This window comes from Vigna umbellata, chromosome 1, assembly GCF_029865625.1.
Source record: "Vigna umbellata cultivar VRB3 chromosome 1, Vumbellata_1.0, whole genome shotgun sequence".
NCBI classification, from domain to species: domain Eukaryota; kingdom Viridiplantae; phylum Streptophyta; class Magnoliopsida; order Fabales; family Fabaceae; genus Vigna; species Vigna umbellata.
Window position 1 is genome coordinate 44,470,957 of NC_142165.1, and position 16,691 is coordinate 44,487,647.

A 16,691-nucleotide genomic window follows, 5' to 3' on the forward strand; every position below is an offset into this window, starting at 1 on the left:
AAGAATACATAATGAAGCACTATCAACATCAGTCGTATTTAAATCTCTGCCCTAAAACAATATCATTTCGTGACTTTGCAATCGATATCAGTCGTATTTTGAAAAAAAAACACACAAAATCCATTCTTGTGCGGTCCATATAAAAAATTACAAAAAGGTTGAAGTTGAAAAAGTGTCCTAAGCACAGGAAGGTTCAGGCAAAGAATTTACATGACTATATTAGATTTATTTTGAAATTTATTTCCATGATTCTTCACCATACATTTTGTGTCACATTATAAATTCATTAAACTTCTTTTTCTGAAATGAAATCTATACTTATCCTGAAGGAATTCAGAAATCCAATGCAATATCTTATTACGTTATGTTTTAGGCAGTGAGAAGTATGATTCGAGTCCTTACTATAAACTATAAAAAAAAGCGTGAGGCTTCCGGAGCCTTCTAAGGTTGACGTGTCAAAAGCATTAAGTGACATGTGTCCTGTGCATTCCACATCATGCAACGTGGCTCCAGAACTTTCTTTCTCTGCCTAGACTCACTTCGTCAATCATATCCACCAAACTATATATAAGCGCGCCACTAGAATCAGCGACGACAGCATACAAACAACGAACACAAACTGATCTCAGTTTTCGCAGCTGCAAGAAACAACGACAACAAGTGAATCGGAATCATGGTAGGATTTTGTTGTTTCTGCAAGTAATTATATATGTGTACGATGCATTTATGTTAATATGTAGCAGTGTTATTGACAATGAAGTTGTGATGTGGTGCAGAGGGGAAATTGGTTAGCGGTGTTGAAAAGCGGCGTCGGAGGTAAGGCAGCGTACGCAACCGCAACAGCACCGAAGATGAAAGCGTACGCAGCTTCGGCTGATTACGGGCGTCTCAACCAGCAAAAGAGGAACTCAACGAAAAAGGACTTTGTGGCGGTGTACGTGGCGATTGGGATGATGACGACGGCGATGGGGCTGGGTCTCCACACTGCGTGGCAGCAACTGAGGAATTCCCCAACGGTGCGCGTGAAGAAGCAGAGAAGAGAGACTCTCCCCGAAGTGGTGGATCCCTACCACGTGGCGGAGGAGGCTGACAAGTTCATCAAGCACTCCTTCTTCCGGAAAGTTGCGCACGTGCAAGACCGCAGCTACCCCGACCACCACCACGTCGCTAACCCCGTTAGCAAAGATGCCTATGCCCACACACCCCGTCTCGAAACTCTGAAATCCGTCGGCGTTGATCCTTCCCACGTCTGAGTATTCTAAATCTAACAAACCTTCACTTCCATTGTAAATACAGCTCAACCACCTCTCTGTAACTCTATGTAGGCTTTTGCTACTTTGCTTCTTCAACTTAAAAGAAGACTGCAAGCTTCAATAACTATTTATTTATATAACAGCACGACTAAAATTAATAGAATGAAATGAACATAAAGATAAAAACAAAAGCGATTTCACTCCTTTCGTCATGATAGTATTTTAATTTTTCATATATTACTTATTTTAAATGTAATAAAATTTAAATACTTTTTAGTTAAATTACATTCATGGATTTCAAAATGTAAAAATCTCTAATTTATATCAAAAAATAATTAATTTAAGTACTTGTCAAGATAACGAAACTTATTCCTATTATGTATGAATGAAAATATATCCAAACTTTTGTTGTGTTTTAATTATACATAATAATCTTTAAAAGGAATTAAAATTTCCATACGATAATATTTATATTTTCTTACACATTTTTATGTTTATATTTTAATATTAAATTTTGTATGTTTTCATTTTTTTGTCAATGTTCTTTTTTAGGTATTGTCTGAATTACTTTCTAATTTTTATCACAATTAATTTAAGTGTCGAAGAGTTGAATTCTTTCTAATTTTGACGAACAGTTAACTTGAGTACAAAATGTCTAAAAGTATATCCACATTTTTTGTCTTCTAATTATACACAATAAATTTAAAATTTTGGGAAATATAAAAGGAATTAAAATTTCTACTCTATATTTTGTATTTTCTTACACATTTTTTTTGTTTATATTTAACGATTAAATTAAAAATTAGAGTTAGTTATTTTTTAAAACTTTAGTCCAATTTACGTGAATTTAATTTTTCTGATTTAATTAAGTATATTTTGAATTTTTATATTGCATTTTGATTAATGTTTATATTGAGTTTGAATATAGAAATGAATATTATTTGTTTTTTTTAATTAAATATTAAATATGTTTTAAATGATAATATTGAGTTTGATAATGAATTAAATTAGATATTAAATATAAGACCATAATTGATATTATGTATTAACTTCTATTTCAATGTCCATCTCATATTTATCCGTCCTCATATGTACTCTTATTTAGTTCTCATATTTATTATATTTATTGTTATTCAATGAACGTTATTACATATTTTATTTAAGTAAGCAAGTTGATAAACTACATTTTAATGACTTAGATATATATATTTACATATTCCTATTCCTTTCGCTTAAGTCATCATTCCTCCGGACAAACACAACTCCAAATGTCATTTTTTTTTAATACAAATTTTCACATTTCCATTCAGAATAATTAATTTATAAAGTAAGATAACTAAACTCTATTTATAGTATCATAAATAAAACTTTCAAAAATGTAAGAATTATATTACACGGTTTCCTAGTGGACCAGTTGTGATGAAATAAGAACACGTGTCAATGTGCTATTGGGTAATGTCACGTGGCCAGTAAAACCATTGGTTGAAACAGCACAGGCAAAGTGTGAGAGAGATCTATATATACGGCAATAGACTTCTAAGAGCACTGAGATTTAAACACTTTCTAGAGATCGAAAATTTCTCTTCGGTGTCAGGGTTAGGGTTTGACAGTTATAGTGGAACATGGGAGAACGGAAGCGAGTCCCTCTCGGGATCTTTGCGGTGCTCCTTTTGATTTCTGCCTCTTCTTTTCAGCTTCTCCTCGCTTCTGACGATGCAGATGATGCGGTAATTCTTCTTCTTCATCTCCTTTTCGTTTCTTTCAAATCTTGTTTTCTGTTGATGATTGGATCTCCATTTTCACCAGATTCTCACTAATCAACTGTCACTTGTTCATTTGTTTTAGATCTTCTACGAGTCATTCGACGAGGATTTTGAAGACCGGTGGATCACTAGTCAGAAAGACGAATACAGTGGTAATTAACACGAACTCGGTTCATTGTATGTGATTTCAAATTATTCAATTGCTTCTCTGGTGATGGTTGTCGAATGTACCCTGTTTTGTAAAGTTGTTCTTTCCCATATTTGTTTAATGTTGTTAGTTTCAATTTCTTATAACTCTACTCACTCGCGATAAAAATGTATGTGACTCACGACGAACCTTCAATCTAAAGCTTATTTACTGCTGTTAGCTTCAGTCGAATATTTGGTTTATGTGTTAGCTTCAATGTCACACAAATATGTCCGAGATCTAAATTTATTGACATGATTGGACGAAATTCGATGACTATCTTTCTACACTTTTGATTATAGACCAGCAAAAACAAAGTCTGTAAAACATAGTGGCAGGAGGGGTCTGCTAAAGGAGTGCTAAATCTGTAGTGGTTAAGGTGTTAAATTCTTTCAATTATTAGTAACGAATTTTTTTCATTTTTGTATAATATATTTTTTTTATTCTATTGAACATATATTCACTGTAATTAAGCAGTGTACCTTAAGAGGTACTAGTGGTGTTAATCGCTTATTTTAGTGATTGACTATGTATGTTAGATAATAGTTTATTTTTTTAACATATTAAAATCTCCTTTTATCTCACAACATAATTTACTCTACAGAAAGTGTACCAGTGTATATATAGTTATTAAAAATTAGTTTTTATATTAAATTTTCTCTTTGTTTATTTTTGCCATCGTTCTCTTTAACCAAACACAATAAGTTAATCTATTCTCAGCTATTTCCCTTCTTTCTTACCTGCCCACTTTCTCTCCCTCTAAATCTTATTATCCCTTTACCAAACAAGGTATAATTTAAGGGTCATTAATGTGTGTATGTATTTATAAGGGAGTCAATGTATCAAGTGAAAGGGACATTTATTTGTGAGAGTATGAGGAACATTGATCATAGAACCACAAAATGCTTATATTATGCGCTACTTATATCCACTTTACCTTTGATAAAGGTGACCTGATCTTTGTGTTCTAATGTTATAATTTGTTCTGAGATAAGATTTAATGATCAAAATTGTGTGCAATGATAAAAATTATAATTGCTAGAGTATTCGATGTAAAACGTATCGTTAGACATATTGTATCTCTTTTCCAGTATATTTAATACCCAATTATTTTAAATATCGTATTGCTTATTTTGAAGTTTAGTTGTTAGCTGTAGTCTTATTTATTTATGTCAAATTAAAGTTTGTGCATATTAGTAATGTAGTTTGTAACATCTGCAGAAGATTACATATTTTAGTGTTTACTTGTGTAGTGAAAACATGGAGGTTTGAGTCATACACCTATGAATGTTATCCCACTCCACTTGTAACTTTACTTCATTGATGTTATATTGCTAAATCTAATATACTTACTATCTGATGTATGGTCTGGGTTCTAGGTGTCTGGAAACATGCCAAGAGTGAGGGACACGATGATTATGGCCTTCTTGTCAGTGAGAAAGCGAGGAAATACGCCATAGTGAAGGAACTTGAAGAAGCAGTGGGTCTCAAGGACGGAACTGTTGTTCTCCAGTTTGAAACTCGGCTTCAGAATGGCCTTGAATGCGGTGGAGCTTATCTAAAATATCTGCGACCACAGGATGCTGGATGGAAACCTAAGGAATTTGACAACGAATCTCCGTATTCTATCATGTTTGGTCCTGATAAGTGTGGGGCCACAAACAAAGTACACTTCATTTTCAAACACAAGAATCCCAAGAGTGGGGAGTATGTTGAGCACCATCTTAAGCATCCCCCTTCTGTCCCTTCTGATAAATTGTCTCATGTTTACACGGCTATTTTGACGGCTGACAATGAGGTGCAAGTTTTGATAGATGGGGAACAGAAGAAGAAGGCAAACTTCTTAAGTGCTGATGATTTTGAACCTCCTCTTATCCCTTCCAAGACAATCCCAGATCCTGAAGATAAGAAGCCGGAGGACTGGGATGAGAGAGAGAAAATTCCAGACCCAAGTGCGGTAAAGCCGGAGGACTGGGATGAGGATGCACCCTTGGAAATTGTTGATGAAGAAGCTGAAAAACCTGAAGGATGGTTAGACGATGAACCTGAGGAGATAGATGATCCAGAGGCAACAAAACCGGAAGATTGGGACGATGAGGAGGATGGTGAATGGGAAGCCCCAAAGATTGAGAACCCAAAATGCGAAGCCGGCCCAGGCTGTGGTGAGTGGAAGAGGCCAATGAAGAGGAATCCTGCTTATAAGGGAAAATGGCATGCCCCACTTATTGAAAATCCTGCTTATAAGGGTATATGGAAGCCTAGGGATATTCCAAACCCTGCTTACTTTGAACTAAAAAAACCTGATTTTGAGCCAATCGCTGCTATTGGTATTGAGATTTGGACAATGCAAGATGGCATTTTGTTTGACAACATCTTGATAGCTAAAGATGATAAAATTGCTGAGTCGTATCGGGAGACTACTTGGAAACCCAAGTTTTCAGTTGAAAAGGAAAAACAGAAAGCAGAGGAAGCTGCAGCTGCAGCTGCAGCTGGATCGAGTGGTCTTGCTGGATTCCAGGTAACGTCATTTTTCATTTTTAGTTTACTCTAGTTTTCATCTTTCTTGTATTTTACTTACAATCATTATGTCCTCATATGCAAATATTACGTTTTGTCCTTGCAGAAGAAGGTATTTGACCTCTTATATAAGATCGCAGACATTCCCTTCCTGAGTGCCTATAAGCCTAAAATCCATGTAAGTAACATACATATATTTGTCTTCTTTCTGAATAGCTTCTTCTTGGAAAATGACTTAAATTCTATCTTTTATCTACAGGATCTCATCGAGAAAGGTGAAGAGCAACCCAATCTCACTGTTGGCATTCTTGTAGCCATTTTGGTTGTCTTCGTGTCAATTTTCTTCAGGATCATATTTGGTGGGAAGAAGCAGCCCGTAAGTAGTTAAACAGTGCTCATTTTTATTCTTCTATGTCCATTTTTGCTGAGAATTTTTTTGATACTGGCTATAACTTTCGGACCCTGTGCAGACAAAGGTGGAGAAGACAAATGTAGACTCCTCTGCCACGAACCAAAGTGGTGAGAACGGCGAGAACGAGGAAAACAAAGAGAAGGAAGAATCATCTTCTGCCCCTCCACGTCGGAGGTCGACAAGGAGAGAGAATTAAAATATGATTGAATAGTTTGTGTCACATGGTTACTTTTGGAGATCGAGTAGTTTTATTTGAAGTTAATTGGAGAGATGTACAATTACAATTATTTTATTTTTCTTTATATTTTTAGTGATGTAGCAAAGAAATTAATCTCTGTTATAAATTTTGAATTTTCCCTCACTTCCATAATTCTATTTTTTTTTCTTTATTAGCATAATACACGTATTTTTCTTATAACGAAAACAAGAAATTTAATATGTTATTATTATTATGAAGAAGAAACATAATTATCCAAATTTAAAAAATTAAAATTGTAATATAAACTTATTATAGGTAGTTTATTTTTTCATTAATTATTACGATTATGTAGTAAAAATATTTTTATTCTGTCCTCATAATTCCTCGTTATATAGGTATGTTCTTATTATTAACAAAAATTATATCTTCTTATAATCATGTATTAATACGAAAGTTAACTCCTATTTATTTTACTATATTTATGTTTTTATTAATTAAAATACATATAGCTTTATAGTTTTATTATTTTTATGAATAATTAATTAAAAATAATATATATATATATAATTTTATAAAAATAGTATAAAAAAGGTTTAATCATTCACTAAGTCCCTATTTTCGCATGGAATCTCAATTTCGTCCCTTTCTTTCTGAAAATATCAATTGGGTCCCAATTTTATGAAAATTGCAACAAATAGATCCTTTCCGTTAAATAGTGTCAAACGGCGTTACAGTGTCAAATGACGTGGCACGCTGTACTCTGACGTGGATGACTGAAGAATCTTTCGTTTTCCTCTTCCTCTTTTTCTTTCTTTTCTTTATCATTTTCTTTCTCCTTCGTCCAACTGCTCTGTCAGTATCTGTGTGAATGTTTGATCGTGATCGAGAATTTACACATCCCCACCTCTCTCTCCTTTTAGAACCCTACTCACTTTATAAATCAATAAGCTACTCTGAATGTTTGAATGTTTGGCTTTCTTCCCGTTCCCCAACAGAGAGCTGAGAAAAGTACTCAGCTTCCCCCCCGGAGAGATGGGTTGCTTCACTTTCTTCAGATTGTTGTACATCTTCAACGCCCTTGATTTTGGCTTTATAAGACGCTCTCCATTGCTCGCCGACGTCATCAATGGCTTGGGTCTCGAAGGAGCAAAACACGAAACTCGCGACCTCGATCCGTACAAAACAAGAACTGAAGAACATCATTTTATTCGCTCTTCCTTTTATTTTCTCCCTTTACTGACATTATGGCTATCATGATTCGGATCAGGGGTATGTTATTGTGGTGCACCAGTTTTGGCCAAAGAACTGAGCAAGCTCTGCTTCGAGTTCAATGAAAAGGGTCCAACAAAATTTGAGTTCCACAAGGAGCACTTTTAAAGAATTTGGACTGAGCACTCCCAACTGTACTTAAAGTTAATAGGCTCACCTCACAACTTAAACCCGTCATTTTAGTAACTTGGCGTGGTCATATTATGTCATTAATAATCAACAAGTAAAACCTTTTTGTATAGATGTGAAGCATTGTACATAGAGCCAGCAAGATTGCTTGGCATTTCAGTATACATGTGGCCTCATAACTAAAGAGATAAGCGCAGTGGTACCATCCACCACCTAGAGTGCGATACAACTACAATGGCTGGGATACCTTTTCAAGAGCAACTTTCTCATTTTTTCCTTCCATGGGATTCCAGGAATTCTTGAGAACTCAGAGTGAGGCAAATGACTTACCTCTGCTTCTACTTGGATCCTAACGGGGAGAGGGGGATTATACATATCTATGTAAATGAAACCGGTATAGTGTTTTCCTTTTTCAAACGAACTGAAGAACATCACCTCCCGGTCGTGATCGTGACCATGCAAACGCGATTTTGGTTTTCTCTCCATCTGTGCTTTCACAGGTTTCTCGCTTCCCTTCCCTTTTTGCACTAAACACGGGGAATGGTGGGCGCCGTTAAATCTTGTTGGACGATGATTCTGCTCTGTTTCTTGATGATTGTCTGGGTGTGGAGTTTCATGTCGTTGGCGGTGCTCTCTCCTTCGTCGATGGAGCGGTAAATGGTGTCGAGGAGAGAGGAGGAGAAGGAGGGGGTTTTAGCGTTGTTTTGGAAGGCGAAGGTGTGTTGTGTGTGTGAAATGTCGAGGGCGTACATGTTGGGTGCGCAATTAAATTGGAACAGCACGGGCGAAAGGGAATGATGAGATGGGAGAGTGAGGAACAGGGAGTAAAGTGTGGTGGGGTATAGGAAGAGGGGTAGGTGTTTGGGTTTTGTTTTAGGTGTGGGAAGTGGTGGAAGGTTGAAAAGCTGCCATGGAAGCTAGGTGGTGTAGAATGATGATGATGAGAGTCGAGTTGTGTTGTGTTAAGCTATGACAGGGGCATGATTGAGGGAAGAAGAAAGATGATGATTTGCTTGGTTTGTAGGCTTTTTGCGTTTGTGAGAAAACGTGAACAGGGTAATTGATTCCTTGTCTGGAGAAAGAGAAAAGAAAAGAGCAATGAGAGCAGAGTGACACGCTTTCGAGTTAGTTCAGTCATCCACGTCAGAGTACAGCGTGCCACGTCATTTGACACTGTAACGCCGTTTGACACTATTTAACGGAAAGGATCTATTTGTTGCAATTTTCATAAAATTGGGACCCAATTGATATTTTCAGAAAGAAAGGGACGAAATTGAGATTCCATGCGAAAATAGGGACTTAATGAATGATTAAACCTATAAAAAAATTATACGTGTTATAAAAATAATTTATTCTTATTTTGAAATAAAAAGAAGTTATTTAATAATTTATTTTTGAATAAAAAATAAATTATTTTTTGTTTATTATAATGAAATTATTTAATTAAAAGAAATTATTAGAAAGTGGATTAGATAAAATATATTATTATAAAAATTAATAAAAATATTTCTTTTAATTATTTTATTAATTTTTTAACACTCCAATATAAATTTTATAAATAATATTGTTATAACATATTTTATATATATATATATATATATATATATATGTGTGTGTGTATGTTTCATTATCATTTAAAAAATTAAGTACACATGTATCTGACTAAAGAGGTTGATTACATATATTAAAATACTAACAAAATAAAAAATTGAATTAATAAATATTATGATATAAAAATAAACAATAAAAGAAATATATAATAAACAAGATGTTTGGTTGGGTTGGGAGATCCAATCTTTGAGGTTTTATCTCTCTTGTGTTTGTATGAGTCATGTCTACAAGAAGATTTCTTGTTATATCATTCAAGAAACTTGTGTTATATATTTGTTTTTTCGGAGTTCAACTGTAAAAATGCTGTAATATCTTGAGTCAGTGAAAAAGTCAATCTAACTAATTAAAAGTGAACTAATATAAAAATTTGTGTGTATTAGTTTAATTTTGTGCATTTCATTGTTATAAGTTAATATCATCAAGAAAACCAATTTGCTTGATCTTTTACAGAAATCTTGACATGTTTGTATAATCAATTGATAAAATGGTGTATACGCTATTATTTGTAATTGGTCTTGATTGGTTAAATTGATCAAATTGAAATTTAATTGTTAACTAATTTTAACTACACTAATCTTCTCATCTGCTTCCATCTCTTAATTTTCTCCTCTCCTTCTATTTAATAATTACAGAAAAAATCATTCTACAATCAAAACCAACAACACATTAATCAAAACCATCATAATAAAATTGAATACTAATAATACAATTCATTACATACTTTCCCCTTCCTGCATCTCCAGAACAACCTTCCATTGTTTTTTGCAGTGTTTGCTTTCAAAAGCATTACTTTGTCTCCACATCCACATAATTTACCTCTTAAACCCCAATCTGATGGTGATGCACTTCTAGTCTTCGCTTTAGAATTTCCACGAACAAATCTAGAGCAGTTGCATTTGGATTTCATCATCAAATTCTTGCAAATGGTTTATGAAAAATTCCAAAATCAAAGTCCATAAAAACATTAAATTTCTCATATCAAACACACTTACCATATTTTCAGTACCAACCACTTAACACCACCAATGTCAGAAACACAAAATACAACACCACCCACTACATAGAAAAACCTTTGCATATGTTTCTAACTAACAATGACCAAACTTCAATACTTTCAAGAAAACAATTAAAAATCCACGTCATTTTGTTTTCTTTTTAAATAATCACACCTGCCAAAAAAAAATTTACCACGTCATCTCTCTGCCAAATAAAAAATAAACTTAACACTATTTAAAGGGATGTTATCCAATCATTAAAATATAAAGATCATGGACGAATCTCAATTTTACATATAAATACAAGGATTAAAGTAAACTTAATTTTTATTATTATTATAATTAGAAAAGTAAATTTAAATAATTTGTACAATTTTATTGTAGGTAATTTTTAATATTTTTAGATAATTTTTCTATTATAAATAGTTGTTTTACTTTAAAAGAATAATTAAATTTGAGAGAAAAAACGTTAAATCAAAAAAATAGTTATATTTAAAAAAATAAAATAACAAACTGTTAAATTTTAAAAAAAAATCACTTAAAACATAAAATTGGTAAAAATATATTTTAATTTTTAAAAATAAAATTAAAACAAAATATGTACTCTCTACATAATATAGATAGTATAGATAATGAAACTAAAATTAGATTTTTTTCTTCTTCTCATTTACCCTTTAATAACAATCTCTTAACAATAAAATTGATACTTTTCTAACAATTTTATTTTTTACTATATTTTTTTTTGTTCTAATTGCTTAAATATTATCATTTAATATTCATATATTTATTAAAAACTTACAAAATAATTTGTTAAAATAAAAAATTATAAAAATTTGTTCACAAAACATTAATATATATATATATATATATATATATATATATATATATATATATATGTGTGTGTGTGTGTGTGTATTCAAATTTGAATACTAGGTCACCTGTAGTTATGATTAATATAATTTTTTTTATTTCTAAATCAAAATATTGTAACATATAAAAATATTTACTTTTAAATACTAACAACTTTTTATTTTAGTGTAATAATTAAAAAAAATATACCCACCAATTACACTTAAAAATAAAAAAATATATTAATTTATATATAATTATTTTATTTGACAATAAAAAATTACAATGATTTACACAATAATATTCATCATCAATTAACATACTTCAGTCTAAAAATTAGTTATATACAAAAAGCATTTAGAAAACAGTCCATGCAAACATTATTTATAATATTTATAAATAAAAATATATCCAAACTTTTATTGTTTTCTATTTTTTCTTATTACTTTTTTATTTTATTTTTTATTCTTATGAAAAATGTAACCACAAAAACATGCAGGAATTTAGAAAACAAATTAAAAAATTTAATTAAATATTAATGGTTGTGGTACGTTTATTACATGGTTTCCTTGTAAAACGATGAATCATGGTGTGATGAAAGAACACAACGTGTCAATATACTATTGGGTGGTGTCACGTGGCTCATGACACCATTGGTTGAAACAGCACAAGGGGAGTGTGAGAGAGATCTATATATAATGCCATAGACTTAACAGCACTGACATTTAACCACTTTCTAGAGATCCGTAAGTTCTCTTCTGTTTCAGGTTAGGGTTTCACAGTCACAGTGAAACATGGGAGAACGGAAGCGAATTCCTCTGGCGATCTATGCTGTGCTCTTCTTGGTTTCTGCCTCTTCTTTCCCTCTTCTCCTTGCTTCGGACGACGCAGATGATGCTGTAATTTGTCATATTCTCCTTTCCATTTCTTTCAATTATTGTGCTCTGAATGTTTGATAATTGGATCTTTGTTTTCATCATATTCTAATTAATCAATTATCACTTATTCGTGTGTTTTAGATCTTCTACGAGTCATTCGATGAGGATTTTGAAGACCGTTGGATCGTGTCTCAGAAAGATGAATACAATGGTAATTAACACAAACTCAGTTTATTCTTTGTGATTTCATATTGTTTCTCCAGTGATGATTGGAAAATTTATACTGTTTTGTAAATTTGTTTTTTCTATCCAATCTTTGGTTAAGGCTGTTAGTTTCATCTTTTTTTATCAAGCTACTCACTCACAGATGCGAATGTCACTCAAGACAATATTTCAATTCAATGTTGGATTACTATTGTAAGGTTCAATCCCATGCTTGTCTAATGCTGTTAGTTTCAATCTCAGGCAAATATGTCCAAATTTAAATGTATTGACGTGATTGAACGAAATTCAAAGGCTATCTTTTCTATATACCTATGATTATAGTCTAGCAAATCAAATTCTGTAAAACATAGTAGTAGAAGGGGTCTGCTAATGAGGGCCCAAATATGCCCTGATTATGGTGTTGAATTATTTCAGTTATTATTATTATTTCAAAAATGTTGTGTATTTTAACTCCCTTTGATTGAATTGCGGTATTCAGCACTTTTATAAGATATGTTTTTTCCCATTTTGTACATTTCCTTTATTCCATTAAACAGTGTCATCATACAGTATACCCTTGAAGTACTAGTTGTCATTTGCATGGAAATAATGATGTTTTGCTTGTAATTAATATGGTAGAAGGCGACTGATGTTTAGCTAGTTAACATAATGGAATATCCTTTTATTTCGCAGCACATAATGGAATACGTATTCTCATAACGTATATGCATATATGTACAAGGGATGCAATGTATATAGTGAGAGGGATATTTGATTGGTGAGTGTGAGAAAGATTGATCATTCAACCGTAATTCTTAATCTTAAAAGCTACTTATAGCCACATGACCATTAACCATGGTGCAATGGTCTAATTCTTATCATTTGTGGTAAGATTTAACGATCGATATTATGTGCAATGTTAAGGAATGTAATTGGTAGAATATTTGATGTAAAAGGCATCATTAAATATATTGATTTGCTTTTCAATATATTTAATACTATATTTTATTTTAAATCTTCTCTTGCTTATCTGCGTTAAAGTCTATTACATCTACAGTAGATTTGATATTTTAGATTTTAATTTTTTGCTAGTATAGTGTTGACTTGAACGATCATATGTTGCAAAATCTGATGTAATATCTGTTATATCGTCTGGGTTCTAGGTGTCTGGAAACATGCCAAGAGTGAGGGACATGAGGATTATGGTCTTCTTGTCAGTGAGAAAGCGAGGAAATACGCCATAGTGAAGGAACTTGAAGAGGCAGTGGGTCTCAAGGACGGAACTGTTGTTCTCCAGTTTGAAACTCGGCTTCAGAATGGCCTTGAATGCGGTGGAGCTTATCTAAAATATCTGCGACCACAGGATGCTGGATGGAAATCTAAGGAATTTGACAACGAATCTCCGTATTCTATCATGTTTGGTCCTGATAAGTGTGGGGCCACAAACAAAGTACACTTCATTTTCAAACACAAGAATCCCAAGAGTGGGGAGTATGTTGAGCACCATCTTAAGCATCCCCCTTCTGTCCCTTCTGATAAATTGTCTCATGTTTACACGGCTATTTTGACGGCTGACAATGAGGTGCAAGTTTTGATAGATGGGGAACAGAAGAAGAAGGCAAACTTCTTAAGTGCTGATGATTTTGAACCTCCTCTTATCCCTTCCAAGACAATCCCAGATCCTGAAGATAAGAAGCCGGAGGACTGGGATGAGAGAGAGAAAATTCCAGACCCAAGTGCGGTAAAGCCAGAGGACTGGGATGAGGATGCACCCTTGGAAATTGTTGATGAAGAAGCTGAAAAACCTGAAGGATGGTTAGACGATGAACCTGAGGAGATAGATGATCCAGAGGCAACAAAACCGGAAGATTGGGACGATGAGGAGGATGGTGAATGGGAAGCCCCAAAGATTGAGAACCCAAAATGCGAAGCCGGCCCAGGCTGTGGTGAGTGGAAGAGGCCAATGAAGAGGAATCCTGCTTATAAGGGAAAATGGCATGCCCCACTTATTGAAAATCCTGCTTATAAGGGTATATGGAAGCCTAGGGATATTCCAAACCCTGCTTACTTTGAACTAAAAAAACCTGATTTTGAGCCAATCGCTGCTATTGGTATTGAGATTTGGACAATGCAAGATGGCATTTTGTTTGACAACATCTTGATAGCTAAAGATGATAAAATTGCTGAGTCGTATCGGGAGACTACTTGGAAACCCAAGTTTTCAGTTGAAAAGGAAAAACAGAAGGCAGAGGAAGCTGCAGCTGGATCGAGTGGTCTTGCAGGATTCCAGGTAACGTCGTTTTTCATTTTTAGTTTACTCTAGTTTTCATCTTTTTTTTATTTGACTTTCAATCATTATGTCCTCATATGCAAAACATTACATTTTGTCCTTGCAGAAGAAGGTGTTTGACCTCTTATATAAGATCGCAGACATTCCTTTCCTGAGTGCCTATAAGCCTAAAATCCTTGTAAGTAACATACAAATATTTGTCTTCTTTCCGAATAGCGTCTTCTTGGAAAATGACTTAAATTCTATCTATCTTTTTTCTACAGGATCTCATCGAGAAAGGTGAAGAGCAACCCAATCTCACTGTTGGCATTCTGGTAGCCATTTTGGTTGTCTTCGTGTCAATTTTCTTCAGGATTATATTTGGTGGGAAGAAGAAGCCCGTAAGTTGTTAATTAACTTTTATTTTTTTATGTTATATTATCTAGTTTGTTTGGCACTGACTATATGTTGGTCTCTGCACTGTGTTCTGTTTGGGCCATGTGTTCTGTTGTGCAGACAAGGGTGGAGAAGACGAACTTAGAACCCGCGGAAAGTGCTTCTAACCAAAAAAGTGGTGAGAATGAAGAAAACAAAGAGAAGGAGGAATCGTCTGCTCCTCCACGTCGTAGGTCAACAAGGAGAGAGAATTGAAATATGATTGAATAGCTTGACAGGGGCGGCCATTGAAGAACACTACCGCACTTAAATTTTGAGCTTAGTTGAGCATTAGGCACGAAGGAGTGTAGATCATTTTTGTGTGTTGTCTTGGAGACTTCAAAGTAGTATTTTGTATGTTTTTGTATCATGGGTTGGTCCCTTTGTGTTGTGTTGGTCACCTCTGAGACTTTTTAAGCTAATTCAGGATGCTGGAACCATTACAATTATTTTCTATTTTTGTTTTTAAGCCAGAAGCCCTTTTGGAATTTTTAGAAATTATATAATTTTTTGGACAAAATATTTTTTGAAACTTCTTTTTTTTTCCATAAAATGTGAATGTTTTTTAACTTCAACTGCACTAAGGCCTCGTAGTAATGATTAACAATCTAAACTTCCCTCAGGAAAGATACGGAAAATTCTCTCTTGAAGGCCTTGATGTTGGTCGTGTCGTTATAATATTTTTAACATGTCAATAATAACAAACCTATTTAGGATCAATTTAATCATGGTTCCACGAGCTGCTGTCTACCTCTTCGTGAAAATTTTAGATAATTTCCAGGTAGTTTTTGGGAAAGGTATGGCCTAAAGAAGTAAGAAATGTCGAAAAGCATAAAAATCTTAAATTAAATGAAGAATCGAGTTTAAGTCCAATGAAGCTTAAGAACATAAAACTCATTAATACTTTGTAGTAATTTTTTAAAGTTGAAATGCATAATAATGTCAACTTTTGTTAATTAATTCCTTTGCAAATTAACTTGCAATCTGGTGCTGTATAGATTATTTGTGCACTACCATGTGTTTGCATTTATGAGAGTAATTTATGGAAAGTAGTCGTTCACTTAATTTAATAGTTATTATGGGATGGCACGAACTTAATCATGAGATGTAACAATTTAGGTTGTGGTAAGATATCTAAAACATCAACTCCAACCAGATTTTATTTGAGGTGGTCCTTTGCAATGAAAACGTCGGAGGATTAGGTGTAAAAGTTTGTGTTGGTACCTTTGGCACACTATTGAGAGGTAAGTTGGTTCTTATATCTTAAATTATATTTATTATACCGTACATGTTGATTCATAGGAGAGAATTCATTATATATCCAACCCTAAGAGATAGTGTTGGTTATTTGAAAATATGAAAAACTAGAAAGAGTGGAACTCTTAAATATGAACTCTAAAATCCAATTTTATTGAGCAATAGTGTAGGTTTTGTAAAACAAATAACCGAGAAAATATTGGAATAACAACTAGCATACTAGTGCTTAGAAAATAGCATATAAATCCTATCCACCAACATAACTTTTATTTTCCCAAAAAATAGCATAAATCTGATTTTTAGTTTGTTAATCTCCGATAGTCACTGAATGTATGATATCTGGTCTGATGATAGTTAAATACATCAAACATCCTATTAAGCTTATAAACAATATTTCATCAACCGATTTAGTTCTATCTTTTGTGCAAAACTTTTCTTTTTGATTCATTAGAGTTGCAACTAAC

At 33.3% G+C, this 16,691-nt stretch overlaps 3 protein-coding genes across 3 annotated transcripts; all 3 read left to right on the forward strand.

The window, feature by feature from the left end:
* Positions 1 to 218: 218 nt before the first annotated feature.
* On the forward strand, positions 219 to 1,440 carry LOC124827154 (NFU1 iron-sulfur cluster protein). Its single transcript, XM_047300149.2, has 2 exons — positions 219 to 676; positions 777 to 1,440. Exons 1-2 carry the CDS (start codon positions 674 to 676, stop codon positions 1,251 to 1,253), a joined length of 480 nt encoding a protein of 159 aa, XP_047156105.1. The 5' UTR covers positions 219 to 673; the 3' UTR covers positions 1,254 to 1,440.
* A 1,361-nt stretch (positions 1,441 to 2,801) lies between these two features.
* LOC124827155 (calnexin homolog) lies at positions 2,802 to 6,493 on the forward strand. Its single transcript, XM_047300150.2, has 6 exons — positions 2,802 to 2,980; positions 3,099 to 3,168; positions 4,583 to 5,721; positions 5,827 to 5,898; positions 5,980 to 6,096; positions 6,191 to 6,493. Exons 1-6 carry the CDS (start codon positions 2,876 to 2,878, stop codon positions 6,326 to 6,328), a joined length of 1,641 nt encoding a protein of 546 aa, XP_047156106.1. The 5' UTR covers positions 2,802 to 2,875; the 3' UTR covers positions 6,329 to 6,493.
* A 5,412-nt stretch (positions 6,494 to 11,905) lies between these two features.
* LOC148205470 (calnexin homolog) lies at positions 11,906 to 15,439 on the forward strand. Its single transcript, XM_088103307.1, has 6 exons — positions 11,906 to 12,083; positions 12,204 to 12,273; positions 13,430 to 14,556; positions 14,663 to 14,734; positions 14,820 to 14,936; positions 15,052 to 15,439. Exons 1-6 carry the CDS (start codon positions 11,979 to 11,981, stop codon positions 15,184 to 15,186), a joined length of 1,626 nt encoding a protein of 541 aa, XP_087959433.1. The 5' UTR covers positions 11,906 to 11,978; the 3' UTR covers positions 15,187 to 15,439.
* The last annotated feature ends 1,252 nt before the right edge of the window (positions 15,440 to 16,691 follow it).

Excerpts from the sequence above, each read along its gene's own strand:
- LOC148205470 (XM_088103307.1), top strand. The coding sequence starts at position 11,979 with ATGGGAGAACGGAAGCGAATTCCTCTGGCGATCTATGCTGTGCTCTTC. Across the intron at positions 12,274-13,429 it reads TCAGAAAGATGAATACAATG|GTGTCTGGAAACATGCCAAG; the intron begins GTAATTAACACA and ends TCTGGGTTCTAG. Across the intron at positions 14,937-15,051 it reads TTGGTGGGAAGAAGAAGCCC|ACAAGGGTGGAGAAGACGAA; the intron begins GTAAGTTGTTAA and ends TCTGTTGTGCAG.
- LOC124827155 (XM_047300150.2), top strand. The coding sequence starts at position 2,876 with ATGGGAGAACGGAAGCGAGTCCCTCTCGGGATCTTTGCGGTGCTCCTT. Across the intron at positions 2,981-3,098 it reads CTGACGATGCAGATGATGCG|ATCTTCTACGAGTCATTCGA; the intron begins GTAATTCTTCTT and ends CATTTGTTTTAG. Across the intron at positions 3,169-4,582 it reads TCAGAAAGACGAATACAGTG|GTGTCTGGAAACATGCCAAG; the intron begins GTAATTAACACG and ends TCTGGGTTCTAG.